The sequence below is a fragment of the Orbicella franksi genome, chromosome 1, assembly GCF_964199315.1.
Source record: "Orbicella franksi chromosome 1, jaOrbFran1.1, whole genome shotgun sequence".
NCBI classification, from domain to species: Eukaryota; Metazoa; Cnidaria; class Anthozoa; order Scleractinia; family Merulinidae; genus Orbicella; species Orbicella franksi.
Window position 1 is genome coordinate 36,265,437 of NC_138145.1, and position 15,171 is coordinate 36,280,607.

Below are 15,171 nucleotides of genomic sequence, written 5' to 3' on the forward strand. Positions count from 1 at the left end.
GTCAGAATGCAAGAGTTTAAAGCAAATCAGGCTCAAAGGGAATAAAAATAACAATTCGCTATCTATCTTCAAATATGCTTTTATATTAACAGCTTCCTAAACTTTTAGGAATGTACGTCGTAATTTCATTTTGATATTTTTAACGTTTCAATTAACTGACCAAAACAATTTTACGTACCAGGGACCCACTTTTTTGGAGGGTTGGTTAGGTAGGATTCTGGCGGAGGCGCGGAGGGGGCTAATTAAGAGTTCACTGGTCTCCCGACAGAGGTGGGGGGCTACCTGAGTGGCCATGGGACCCCTGACAGACGTGGGTGGACTACCGACTTAAGAGGCCATGGGTCTCCCGACAGGGTTGGGGAGCTACTCAATAGACTTTGGGTCTCCTGACAGAGGTGGGAGGTACTTAAAAGGCCATGGGTCTGTACTGTCTGCTTCTCAAAAAATCGTTGCGGTGATGTGATCGTCACTCACGACTGATAAAATTTCAGCGAACTGTATCCTCTGTACTAAAGGTGGTTAATGACACTGTACTCTGTGCGTCTGCAGGAGGATAGACCGATAAATTTGCAACACATCCACACTTCTTTGGTAGCTATAAAATTCCACAGTTGCTAGCAAAGTTAGTAGCACAGTAACCCTTTTCTATGCAGTTATAACGACCATCCGAAAGCAGAGCCCTGATACTAGCGTTCACTTGTCATTAGAAACAGTAGAATTTAGGTGAGCCGGAAGACAGTAAATAGCACTGTTTTAATGCGATCATAGTTAATAGGTGGAATTGGTTATGAAACCTGGCAAAGTTCTCTGTTGGATGCTTTTTAATGGCTATTTTTGGGGTTGACCCTGCACAAAATCTGGCAAACTACAAAAGGTGATTATGTGCGCTCATATAACTAACCAATAGAAGCATTGCGATTATGCATGATATAAACAAAAACAGTTGTGTAAAAACATACCTGTGGTAACGTAACTGAAATCTGACCAAGGTCCTTCTCCTTTGAAAGTAAAAGCGGTCACTGCAACTTGGTATTGGTGAGCTGGTTTCAGTCCCTTTAAAGTAAAATTTGTAGCGGAAAGACCAAGAGCATAGGCGCTTTTAAATGAAGAATCATCTTGGTTTTCTCTAAAGTAGATTATGTACCCTAGGAGGATACCATTGGCGTATTGCGGGGGTAGAGGGTTCCACTCCACCAGAAGGTCGGATGTAAACTCAAGGCTTGTCACTCTAACATCACTTGGCGCTCTACCAGGAACTAAAAACAAAGTAAATAGAACTTAAGGTTTGTTGCTCCCACAGTTGTTTTAGCATTTCGCATTCGACATTTCTAAATATTTCTCACCTCCTTCGTCGGTATTAGCCACGACCTCTGCACTTTCAAACGGTGTCCCATCGACATTCACGGCTACAACAGCAACTTCATACTCGCTGGACCCTTCAAGGTCCCTGATCTCCAATGCCGTCACATTTCCAGCCGCCATTTCGCTAATTGACTCGCTACTGCTGTTAATCTTTCTGGCAAGGGCAAAATAAAATCGAATTCCACCATTGAGAAGACTGGCTGGGCTGCTCCAACTTACTGCGATACTGCTTGCTGTTTTGTTTACGACAGTTACATTCCAGTCAGCCAGAATGGAAGCTACAGTGTGTAATAAATAAATAATAATTTGTAAATCAAATAAATCAGAACTTTGTCGCCTCAAAATAACAACTATCAACTAAACGAAAAACTCTACATGGCTACATTAGGTATAAAGAAAGTGTCTACAAAAACAATGGTTGTGTAAACTGCAATTATTACAACTGCATGTCTAACTAGCTGGTTCAAACCTTTATTCCAAACGGCTTTTTTTGAAGGCTTGTATTAAGCTAAGTTGCATACAAAGTGAATGGTTTGTAACTCTCCATTAGAAAAACTTTCTCCATGTGATCCTTTCACGTTTTATTTTACTTTCACAGCAACCCAATTTGGCCTGAAAGGATCGAGGACCAGCGCGAAAATCAGTGGCAATCATGTGGCAAAATTAATTTTTTTTTAAAACTTCTATCAAAGGGTGAAAACCAGCCCTGCGTTTGTATATGAAAAGTGCTCTTCTTCTTTTCCTTACCTGAATCGAGAGGTTGCTTCATTGTGCCGTAATCAATCTTGACAGAGCTCCAGCTGTCGATAATAGAGACTTGTATGGTGATATTTTTGGATTCTCCAAACGAGACATGCTGGAAATTCTTGGACATGAAACTCCCTCCATATAGAGCAAATATCTCGGTCCCATTTCCGTCAAACATTTTTACGTATTCACTGCAGAAAAATATTTTTAAAATGTGAATAGTAGTTTATGTCTCTAAATGTTATCATCGTTTATACATAGCATAAGCTACTGTAACCTCTTTTCTCTAGCCTCTTGCTCCTCTACATGATCGAATTGACTAAAAAGGAGCCACAATCGTAATCCGCAGTACTTGGGTAGTTTTCTCAAAGCTGAAAGTGACTTCGATCAACAGACTATCAAGGTAAGAGAGTGAATCCCCCATGAATGCCTTACACCCAAGGTAATCCCTCATAAGTTATTTTTTGGAAGCGGTGCCAAGTTCTTCGGCAGATTTTACCTCGCGCTCTTCTTCGGTGTTTTCGTGGAGGATTTGTTTACGTTTTGTTTAAAAAGCAAAGGAAAATCTCCAGCAGCACAGAATAAAATGAGCTTCGGCCCTCGCTAGAGACAGATCCTCCAACTCAAAAAAAAAAAACTGAATATACGGCAGAAAAATGAAGAGCCAAACGAGACCAAGACAAGCGAACGCCCGAACACAACGCAACTCAACAAACAGATGGTATAGAAAGTTGCGGACAGACGCTCCCCGCCCAAACGACAACAAAATAAAGGGAGTTTAAGGACAACGTCGATTGAAAAATGCATTATACGTCAAGGTATATAACTCTCAGAACTATCCCAAACAGAACATGTAAGACTGCGTCAAAATTCGAAAGCATTTTGCCTGTGGTGGTTCACTAGAATATACACAGAAAGTTGTCACTTCACGCTGTTGTCTTGTAGATAACGACAAAGAAATGTACCAAGGGTTACAGCGCACGTAGTACGGCCATTGTAATCGTTGCCGTTGCCGTTGCCATTGCTGTTGTGGTTTGCTTGTTTTTAAACTCCCTAAAACCGAAAGAACGACAAACGGATGAACAACCGTCTGAAACATGCACAAAGCAAATGAAAGCTCAGTCGAACAGAAAGACGTACGAGAGCGTAGGAAAATATCTGCACTATAAAACGTCCTTTGAAAATCAAAACGTTTAAAACGGTCTTTTCACCACATTTCCTGCCATCTCCGTTGGTCTACGGTTGTTTCGAGAAAGTTGCTTTTTCGCCCACGCATCGCGCAAGTGACAAACTAGGAAGAACTGGATACCACGTCTTAAAATAACTTACTTGGCGAATTACTTTAGGTATAAGGTCTATAAAGGAGATTAAATCCCCTTCGTTGATCTTCTCTTGCTTCGATCCAGTAAAACAGTACACAGAGTTTACTGGACGAAAACTAGGAGCAAACTATGGCCTTGACAGATTCTTACGCTGAAGTTCGCCTATGATTAACCAACACCATATCGCCAAAGTAAATCAGCAACGTACCTGCTGTTCTCACGTAAGTTCATTTGGTGGATCGAAACTATGGCAACTGCCTGCAATATCCCAGCATCCTCTAGTATCCAATTACAGTATGGGTCAAATTTACTTGTGTAGCTGATATCCAATCTCCCAAATGATTGGTTCACTTTTTCTGTACACTCTAAACGAAATAAGAATATATGCATATATATATTTACTACATAAATTGAATGCATTTCGTTCGTTGTGCAAGCAGGCTTTAATTTAATTTATTTTGTATCTGAACTGAAAGGGAAGAAGTTCCCATCTATAAAGGTATTATCTAAGGAGCGCTTGCTTCACGAAAATACACCTCACAGAATTGTACGCGTAATGATGTATATGTGCAAGGAAAAAGCATATCATTCCTTATACTGTGCACATTTGTCGCCTTATTACACCTTGTGGTAAATCCAGAACAAACGCTAAAAATCTGTACTGTTTTGTGTAAGGAAAGTTTTGGTATATGCAGCTTAATCTGGATTGCTTTCGAAGACGTCAGGTAATCTTAAAGTGGGCTCGCAAACCGTGACGACACAGAGAGTCTGCAAGGTGCATTTTCACACTAATATCGAACAAACATTTACTGCTTAGAAATATTAATTAACTTTAATATCATTTGGTTTTGTCAAAATATTCTAATTTGCCATTGTGTAATGACACAAATGACAGAACTACTAACTAGCTGCGTATGGAATAGATCGAGGTAGCATAATTGGAGATGTACCTTGACAGATACCATCGACAATGGACACGTCGTCAATTGCAATGTCGCCTGTGAAGGAATTTCCCGTAATCCCTTCGAACGTAACCTAAATATGAGTAACAATGACACATAAGCAAAATACATCACTTGCGTCTTTACCTTTTAGGTTAAGTATTTCACATTTGTATTATTGTAACTTTATCGTGTTTTTTTATTATTATTATTATTATTTTTTTATTTATTTTTTTTATAGGTCACGAGTATATAAAGTGTATTTAACTTTACAATCATATATAAAGAAATGCCCTGAGAAACTCGAATGTTTGATCTTTGAAATGATGTGGATTGAGAGCAAAAGATCAAAACTGAAAACGCATGTGGATTCCATTCGCGCGAAACTGCTGCCATGTCATCCTTGCTAATTTGTTTCCTCGCATCCTAATTTATATGAGTATGCCTTATAAATATGCGTTTATTTTTAATTTATTCGTCTGAAATTGACAACATGAGGTCATCGAAACGTCATGTTCTTTACTTTCGTAAATCTTCCTGCTCACAAATGTATAAACCATCAAAAATTATGTTAGCTGCCCTCAATAAAGAGGCCAACTTAAGGTGGCCGAACACAGTTTTCGCGCGCGCTTTTGCTGATGCAATTCAGCGCGCGCACAAGGACTGCAAGAAACAAACATGCCGTCAATAGAGCGATCATTTTATTTACTCAACACCCGCAGTATCTGTACTATTTTTCTCTATATTTAAACGCAGTGTATTGATGGCTTTAGTCTTTTATTACAAAGATATATTAGAAAAGGTAACGATGCAAAGAACCCAGCAATTCTCAGCTTTTTCTTTCCTACCGAAAGAACCCAGTTAAATGCAGCGCATGCGCAGTTGCTCGAAAAATTGAGACCGATTGCTTTTGCAAAAACTTGCCGATTTCTAACGATCCAGTCGTTAGAATTTCACGAAATTTGGCAAAAAAATAGTTCAGAAACCACGTGAATGATCTATCACAAAAAATCTGAATTTTGACATAGGGAATTTTAAATAATTCAGAACATGCAGTGAAAACGATTTACAGCGAATTACGAAAATCGTCTATGTCAAAATTTTATTAGAACAGTGTTGACAGAGGGGATTTAAAGTCAATTCGTAGTGGGCAAATGATGAAAAAAATCTAACGACTGGATTTTTTTTAAATAAACAAAAACCATTTTTAAGCCTTGTTTTTAACCAGCCCCGTTGCCATGGCAACAGCACACACCTTAGCTAAAATGCGAGAATAAACCCTTCTAAGGTTAACCTTGACTCTTGCAAAAAACGGGCGCCAAAGCATAAATAGTTTAAAAGTAATGGTGAATTAGGCATAGGCACTTGAAAACTGTGCTCGGCCACCTTAAATTAATTGTAAAAGACCCACTTTACCAATCTCTCGACTCCTTTACTTTTTCAGCTTATTGTACAAGAAGACCTAGATTTCCAAACACAGTGATCAACAGTATACAACTTACTTTGTTTTCCAAAATCATTGTGATGTTCGCTTTCACCCATACATCGCCCTGATTTCCTGATTGATTGAACGTTTTGTTATTTCCGTTGTAGACATTGATTGTGTTTATTGTTTCCCCATACATGTGATAATAAAACTTCAGGCAGGACAACTTCCCAATGTCAGAGCTGGACACTGAAAATTCCAGTTTGGCATTTTCCCCATATTGTCGAGGTGCTGACGTTTCGATATACATGTAGCTTCCTACAAAAAAAACAACAACAACAACAACAAGTTAAGATAAGTCAATCAAAGGGATATCAGTAAATGGGTATTAAATTCTTATAATAATAATAATAATAATAATAATAATGATAATAAACATTAATTACCTCGAGAATTTCGTTGCAAATCTTGGCCTCCTTACAACATAAAGTAGAAAATTAAAACTTATCACACCTAATCTATAATTCAGTAAATGTTGTTTTCTGTTCTGTTATAGTTTGCTACCTTATTTTCTAGAAGAGCAATAACCAAACTCGTGAAAACCTGCAAACAACGAATTCAAATTGCAGCTTCCTCACACGAAATCAATAAACAACGAAGAAGAGGTGAGTGTTTTATAAATCAACGATCTGGCTTGCTAGCATTTGAAAGTAGCGTGCAGGGTATTTATTTATTGTGACGTTCGATAAATATAACAGACTATGAGGCAGGAAGCGTAAACTTCTACATTTCAGCTGCATGTTGTTTTAATTGTCGGAAATAAGCTAATTTATTTCAATACTATACAATATCGGATTTAATTTTATCTCGCATTTGCAGATTAGCTAAGAAGTTAATATCTTCGAGGAAAATAACATTGTAAATATCAAAACAGCAAGAACTAGTATTAACGGTTTTATTCATGTACATCATAAAAATTTGTCTCTCAAAGCCTAGTGTAGTACACGTAATCAGCAATCATGCCTGAAAGGCGACCGTCGTCACGAGGTGTTTGAAACCTATTTTTTGATAGCCGTCATGTTTGTAGGTTTATGCAAATCTGGCTCTCAAAATTGATTTTGTTGCAAATTATTGAACGAGAGATTCTTCAACGACTGTTTGCTTTTCAATGCTTACCTCTGGCGAACCGCACGACTAATTTGTATAATAACACGAGAACCGTAATGATGGCTACAAATTCTGGAAATTTGGTGTTCATTTTATAAACAACCCTGTAAGAGCTAAGCAATACAAGCAACTAACCGTGTATGCCATGATCAAAAGATGGCCCCGTATCGATTGAGAGTGTCGGTCCGAAATTATTAGTCCAGTTAAAGTCATCGTGGTAATAATTTTGTGACCAGCCAGTGCACAATCCATCGTCAAAGGTGCAGCCTATAGAATATACAATTCACAGCTTTTACACAGCTATCTTAAAAAGATGTAAAGCTATGGAATTAGTCAAGACTGGAACTGCGAAGAACTAGAGAGATAGTATGGTCAGTAATCAGGGCATCGATAAAAATTGCAAAACAAGTATTTTGAAGACGCAGAGATTCGATTCCTCGCATAGTGTCTTTCACTTCTGTTATTTTGCTGTTGGTCATTCATTTTTGGTTTGCTTTCTTTTAGAGTTTTAAGGATTTACAAACTTGATGACAGTGGTCTGTTTACCTTAACGATCACCATTATTTGCGCTCAATTAACGTTTTTACGATAACGGCGCATGCAGAAAGTCTCGCGCGCTCATTGGCTAATTTTCACTGTCAATAAGCGGGCAGACACATGAATTTATAATTTATGCGATGCGCCAACGAGTGAGAGCGGCCAATTTGACAATTTTGTTATTGTAAAAAGCAAATTGACGTCAGTTTTACACACTTCAGTCCTGTTACTGATCATGAATTTCGTCATAACATCATAACACCTGCCCCGTAAGAAGGAAGATTACCCAACTTTAGTCACAGCGTAAGCAGTAGTGAACCTTATGTACCAAATAAAGGGAGCAAATAAGAAAGGATAGAGAGTACTTAAAACGCTAATCAACCAATTAGACCCCATTCTCAAGATAGTCCATCTCAAGGGTTCATGTAGTATCCAGTCCTCCCACGGATAATGTTACCACGTGAGTTGAGGAAGAGATGAGGTGGAGAACCCACGCAAAGCCAGTTGGGTTGTCCACGTCAGTAGAATTTGCGTCAAATAATTGGCTACAGTTAGACTCTCCTGGGTTTCTAAAGCTGGGACTGAGTGATCGAGGCATTACTTTAGGTATAAGATCTATATTTAGGATCAACTCCCTTCATCCTCTCTCGCTACTGACAAAATAATATCACATACACTTATGACAATGAAAATATACTCACAATGCTCTGCTTTGGTCAACTGGACACAGGTGAGTAAAACTATCGAGGAAAAAAGAAAACGTATAAAATAAAAATAACCAAACTGTCGCTGTTAATCATTGTGCTTTCACTCCAGCAAACAATTTAATTTTAGGCTTCATCCAGCAATTAACATTTCGGTTAAAGTTTTCAAATTTTTACGACTTTGATATTTGAAATATCTCAAAGAGCCTGATACGGTTTTTTTTTCCTGTGAGACTTTCATAGTACGAAACGTTTTTTGTTGTTGTTGCTCAATAAAAAGCCAGCATTTCTACTAGATCAAAGTTTGATAGTGAAGAATGATCATCGCAGTAAATTTTCCAATTTAAGCAATTGGAAAGAAGAAGCCTGAAAAAATCAGGGCTTCAACGGGATTCGAACCCGTGACCTCCGCGATACCGGTACGATGCTCTACCAACTGAGCTATGAAGCCACACATTGGGAACGAGGTCAATTTATTGAGTTCATATCTTCCTGTGAGGAGTGAGATGATGTGAAGTTTATATGAAGCCCTGATTTTTTCAGGCTTCTTATTTCCAATTGCTTAAATTGGAAAATTTACTGCGATGATCATGGTTTTTTTTTTCGTTTTTTCATAACAAATCATTGACCGTTGAGATGTTTCACGTGTTACTTAAAAAAGTAAAATGCTCTAAAATATCTAAATAGTCCATTTGCGTCATGGAGCCTATGTTTAAAACCCGCCCGGGCAAGTGATTAAAAGCTTTGAAGTGGATTCATCCTCAGTATATCTTATTTTGGTCATCCAGACACTCCTCAACGAGTACAAAACAGTTTTTTTTCTTTTTTTCATAACAAACCGTTGACTGCTGAGATATTTTACGTCTCACTTGCAAATGTGAAATACTCTAAAATATTCAAAAAGTTCATTTGTGTAATAAAGCCAACGTTTAAAACCCTCCTGCGCAAGTGATTTTAAAAAAGCTTTGGGGTTGACGTTATGAGCAAGTCGTCCGAAAAATGAGTGTGCATTTTTGCGGGAACCCGTCTGATGTTATTGAGACGAAACAGACGATACAAAAGCTACATTTCAATATTACCTGCTCTCGTGGACGATAACTGATACGCCCTCAGCACATACCACTATAATGTTTGCCTCAATTACTTACTGCATATGACTATCTTTCATTGACTTTTAAGCGATGACATATTGTGTGACGTCGTCACTTTATGCTGGCATGCATGCATTCCTTTGGATAGTGATTTCGCATAGTTTGTCGCGCTTATGTCCGAGCGCTTATGTCGCGCACTTTTTATCCCCCCGTGGAAGCGAAATGCACTCTGGGAGTTCCTTGGCTGCTTTCCTTTGCCGTTTGTAGGTTCAGCGGAGTGCTTTCAATTGAAGCTTTTAAAAGAAGTTTTAGGGGCGGATTTTGGTTTAAACAGTATCGGATAAATTTGAGTCCACGAGCAAACTCATAATAAGAACATATCCTTCATACATACAAGTTTAGATAGACAAGTAAGTCGCACAGGCGATAGGTGAAGGCTTTGCGGCTTTCCTTTGCTGTTTGTATAGGATCAGCAGACTGCTTTTAATCGATATGACAAGTATACAGTCAAAACAACAAATTAATTTCCGGTGAGGTAATTAGTGTTGCCAAGTATTTTTAAAGATAACAAGATGTCGATTTCAGAGAGAGTAACATTCCTTTGCGGCTTTCCTTTGCTGTTTGTAGGATCTGCGGAGTGCTTTTAATTTCAGCTTTTAAACGAAGATTTGGGGGTTGATTTTGGTTCATACAGTGTCGGATAAATTTGCGCTCACTGGCAAACTCTTGATAAGAACATATCGCCCATACATACAAATTTAGATAGACAACCAAGTCGCACACGCGATAGCTGAAGGGTGTACATAAAATTTACGGATTGGTAGCGCAGTTGTACTTTTACCAGTCTTGAAGTGAATTGAATGAACATTGTATGAGCACTGAAATATACAGTTTACAGTAGTGATAATGAAGTCAGGGTACGATTCATTTGCAGTTTTCAGTTTTTTTATGAAGTTTTGGAAATGTGCTGTTTTATATTTTCTGTCAACGAAAGAGTGGTTGTGATTAAACAATCGATAACCGTTTTGTCAGGGTAAAGACAATACGAATGTTCATTGATGACAAGTATACGGTTAACAACAAATTAATTTTCTGTGAGGTAGTTAGCGTTGCCAAATATCTTTAAAGATAATAAGGATCAGCGCAGTTCTTTTAATTTCAGCTTTTAAACGAAGATTTGAGGGTGGATTTTGGTTTATACAGTGTCGGATAAATTTGCGCTCACGGGCAAACTCATAATAACATATCTTCGATACATACAATTTTAGATAGACAAGCGGGTCGCACACGCGATATGACAAGTCAAGAGAAAATGATTTTCTCTTGGACAAGTATATCAACAAATTAATCTCCGGTGAGGTAATTAGCTTTGCCAAATATCTTTAACGATAATGTGTTGATTTCAGAGAAAGGAACTTTTCAGCGGAGTGCTTTTTATTTGGGTTAGTACATTTCGCTGACCCCTAGCACATGGACTAACAAGATGGACCTGGCACATGAACTACTTGAATGAACCACCAATGGACTACCCTAAATGTAAACCCCTAAAATTTCTAACCCAAAAGTTTAAGAATCAGTTTGTCTGCTCATGTTCCAATCTTCTAGCAACAATTTTTAAACGTCATCGCTTCTGCATGCATTGCGTGCCGTTTATTATGATTGCAGACTTGCACGATGGAATTTTTTTCTTCTGTTGAGATACTATAATTTGGTGCCTTAGTGGTAGTTCCGTTTTTGCAAAGTAAATCATCATCATTTGGAAATAAAACAAAATGTGAAGCAATAACTAAAAAGCTTATTTAAATGGACCTTCCACCTTATTCAAGCATGCTGGATATTTATGTCGGAATGCATTTTACGCTGATCGATTCCCTTGTGGGATCATCTATACGCTTTTACGTTTAGTATATCCAACAGAAAAATGATTTCGATATTGCTCCTTCTCTATCTTTAATGTACAAAAGGACTGTTTCGTGTGGCCTGCCATTCTTAAAAAAAAAATCGGATTTCCTGGTGGTTCAGTTAAGGCCCACTCAGCAACAGGAATAAGCGGGAAATTAACATAAACGCAGTCACGTCAATTCAAAATATAACGCAACACTAATCCTACAGACATTAAAGTTGTTTGGCTCTGTTTCCTTCAGGATTTCGCATCGCCGACCGACTTATAACGTAGACGCTATGACAGACGGACTGCAAATCTATGTCGGTGCATAAGTGATTCCGTTATCCAACGTAAATCGATTGGATGTATAGGCTTCAGTGAAAGCTACGTGTGAAGTGTCAATGATAGCATGCCAATTATAAAAGTGTCAATAAATGCGTATATTACATACATATTTACAAATTGTTATTTGTTTCCCGAAAATCGAAAACGGAAGAAGTTTTACTTTTGAATTTACTTATCAACTTTATAGATGAGAATGCTATTCTTCTTTCTGTCGCAGCTGTTTAACAAAGTAATTACCGTTAGTTCTGTTCCCTTATAAATGAACCCTTTTTTTTTTACCAATATTTCAAACCCAAAAGACATAGGCTTTAACTTGGAAAAGATCGATGTAAACCACGAAACTTGCAAGGCTACAGTAAGATGCCAGATGATGTCGTTTGGAGCGAGTATCCTGCCATATTTGCATATGGCAATTTACCAAACTATAAATCAAGTTTTACAACTGAAGACTAAAAGTCTTGCTAGAAATCTGCCGTGGCTTTTAGCAATAGGGAAGAATGCAGAGAATACCAGGAATTATATTTTCTACTTTTAAGGCAGAAATGTGAAAGCATAAATCAAACTTTATGATCAACTCAAAATGTTTGGTCCACAAGAGGCATCTTCTGGAAAGTGCTCCGTCATTGTTCACTTCATGTGAAAGAGGAGCACATTTACATGCAAACGCTCTAATGACACCTTGCTAACTTTTAATTTATGGAAACACCGTAAAACCTACCTGTTGTAAAAAGCCATACAGTGAAAAGGCAAAGCTGTTTCTCCAAGGTCATAACGGAAAACATTTAGATGTACTGCTGTGTCAAAGGTCTTGAAGCAATGAAAAACCTCGAAGGAACGTCATTGGAACCGCAGCACGTACAAGACAATAGAAATAAACAAAGGAATCAATGAAGGTCGACGGCGATAATTTTGGAGAGTTCGGTTGTGCAATTATGCTCACAAGCCTGATGCAAATATGACACTACAAAAACAAATAAACATCTTATGCACAGTGCACCATTTAGCTATAAAGTGTTTCCACATAACGTCACGGTAGCAAAACAATGAAACGGTGGCATTGTTTGTGTCCCGAACCATTTCATGTGGGAGTCGAACTCTTTTCGGATGTAAAGAAACAAAGACCGAACTCTTTTAAAACAGAATTAACGGTTGGTTGAATCGATTGAATTACGTAGTTTAGCTTACTTCGTTCATGATAATATTAATCGAGTAAGAATCCAATCGAGCTCAAACTCAAAAATATAACTAACTGTGTGATATCTTTTCCCAGGAAGAAAAAAAATTAACTAGCACTGCGTTTTGGAGACAGAATGCTGTAATCAAACTTTGATTTTGCTTACCCAATTTTTCCATCACACATGTCCTGGTGCAAAATCAGAACTCATGCATTGAAATTTTGTTGCGTATTTAAAGGCAGCCTCAGTGCATGCAGCATAACGTTTTGACAAACTTTATTGAAACATTTCAGCTGTGGAAATTAAATGAGACGTTGGCCGATCAAGCTTTGTTGTTTTCTGACCTCCTTGTGTATGTGACGGTTATTATTATCATTTCAATCAACTCAAGGTGCACGGACAATGAACATAGAAATCATAGAAATCTCAGAAATTATTTATATTTGTTTTGCATTTTTTATTTTATTTTATTTTATTTTTGGTTATATAGAAAAGACCGCGACGCGAAGAGGCAGCGACGATTTTTCTGAACGTTCGCATCCCCTGAGCAGAATACTCGACTGAAATAAGTTTTGTGTATTCTGGCATTGAAATAGCGACTTAATCGAACGGGCATAAAATGCGTCAATCGAGCGTTCCCCGTGACCTGATTAGTATAGTGACTTCTGAAGCGTTTAGCTTCCTAACCAACTTTGTTTTATGGCATTTGTGGCGACAAATTAGCAACTTCTGTAGGGTTGTAGGATCCGTGAGAAGGTCTCAGAATTGCCCTTAATGTAAGGTATAGTCACTGTAATAACAGGTGTTGGGTTCCTTTTCGTTGCGCCAGCTTTAGTAGGCCGGTAAATGTTTCATCTAATAAAGTCAGCGTTATAGTTAACATATGTTAACATCTACCGGCGTCTTACAAACGACTTATCCATGACGAAAACTAAACGAAACCGACAAACGGACTTCTAACAGACCGACTTAATTTGACTTACAATAGACGGACCAAAAACCGACCAATTTGGCTAACAATAGACGAATCGAAACCGACCAATGACTGATGACAAACTTTACACGAGTCTTTCAGCCAATACCATCATGGCTAAACTGACCAATCACGTTCAACGGACCAGACTTATAACATCATCGACTGACAAACACTATTCACTTGACTCTGAAGATAACTTCCGCTCAGGTGGTCGAGACGTCAGTCACCAACAACAGTTCTTTTCAGAACCACCCTTACCCGGACGATCACACTATACGAACTACTGACACTCCTGGCCTAAAACTATTTACTATGTTAAGCATGATATTACTGTAATATTACGTAAAATTTGCCTTCTTGTTATACCTGTGTTGATGTCACCATTCCGACGGCTAACAGTAAGCGTCTAGCCATATGCCGTCCTTATAGAGGGTGACACAACCTTGCGGTAGGTTGTAAGCGATCTCAGATTATACGCATTACTGACATCCAAACTTTTTTTAAGATGTTTGGATGTCATGACCTACTGTTATACTTCAGTCCTGAGCTCAAAGTATGTAAATAATTATGCTAAATTTTTACGCCCAAGTCGCAAAATGGAGGTTAGGTGCCTAAGAGACCCGCGGGGCAATCGCTAAAAAAAAAAAAAAAAAAAAAAAGAACGCAACAAAGTCTGAACAGACACTAACAGGGCAGCTAAAACGCTAACAAATTCTCCTGGCTAGACTAGCTCCTGGTCGTTGACTGTATGTATGTTAAATACTGTTTAACTATATTTAACAATGTACATTGAAGGTCATACATGGTATTTAAGATAGTCTTAAATTATCTACTGTAAATATGTAACTTTAAAAATTCTTCATCCCAGCAAGGTCATCCATTTGGCAAGGATATGAGCATCAGTTTCACGGTCAAAGAATTCTTTGTATGCTTCTTCGTCTTTCTCTGGCCCCTTCTTGGCATTAGTTCACTCATGCATAGCTGGTTCCCACTTCAGCTGCAGAGTCCTCTTTGACAAATAGCTTAAAAGATATCTAAAAAACGACGGGTTCAGATGATACTGTTGGTGGTAGTGATGACTATTATCATTATCATCGTCGTCGTCGTCGTCATCATAATCATCGTCATTAGTATTATTACGAAATAATAATATTATTGTTATTATTTCTATGTACATCAAAAATTAGAGATTTCAAACAATGAACGCACATTGGTACGTATAGGTACTCCCCTTGATGCCAATCAGCAAAAGCAGTCTCAAGGCCGCTTAAGCAGTCATAGGGTGTATCTGCAAGTGTAGCTCCACACTACCCCTAGCAATAATGTACATTTACAATGCCTCTGTACCTTAATTTTCAACAAATCTCTGTGGTTCGTTTCCTGAACTGAAATATTCCAGGTGTTCACAGATTTCGTAGTCACACAGTAAAATAGGTAAATATATTAAAAGCAACTGTAAAATCTTTAAGATTTACACGTACCACCTCAGATAT

At 38.0% G+C, this 15,171-nt stretch overlaps 2 protein-coding genes and 1 long non-coding RNA gene across 3 annotated transcripts in view; 1 reads left to right on the plus strand and 2 right to left on the minus strand.

Annotated features, from left to right (window-relative positions):
- Nucleotides 1–12,340, minus strand: part of LOC145479960 (MAM and LDL-receptor class A domain-containing protein 1-like) — a 36,346-nt gene extending 24,006 nt beyond the window's left edge. The window contains exons 1-9 of the mRNA XM_081458440.1: nt 12,246–12,340; nt 8,204–8,242; nt 7,101–7,232; nt 5,875–6,116; nt 4,382–4,466; nt 3,640–3,796; nt 2,110–2,300; nt 1,344–1,640; nt 960–1,256 (exon numbers count right to left, since the gene is read on the minus strand). Coding sequence (XP_081314566.1) covers nt 960–1,256; nt 1,344–1,640; nt 2,110–2,300; nt 3,640–3,796; nt 4,382–4,466; nt 5,875–6,116; nt 7,101–7,232; nt 8,204–8,242; nt 12,246–12,309 — 1,504 coding nt within the window. The 5' untranslated portion in view covers nt 12,310–12,340. The remainder of the gene's footprint in view (nt 1–959; nt 1,257–1,343; nt 1,641–2,109; nt 2,301–3,639; nt 3,797–4,381; nt 4,467–5,874; nt 6,117–7,100; nt 7,233–8,203; nt 8,243–12,245) is intronic.
- Nucleotides 1–15,171, minus strand: part of LOC145479914 (MAM and LDL-receptor class A domain-containing protein 1-like) — a 266,467-nt gene that overhangs the window by 118,433 nt on the left and 132,863 nt on the right. The gene's annotated exons all lie outside the window — the stretch shown is intronic.
- LOC145480881 (uncharacterized) overlaps nt 1–15,171 on the plus strand; it is a 124,881-nt gene that overhangs the window by 82,371 nt on the left and 27,339 nt on the right. The gene's annotated exons all lie outside the window — the stretch shown is intronic.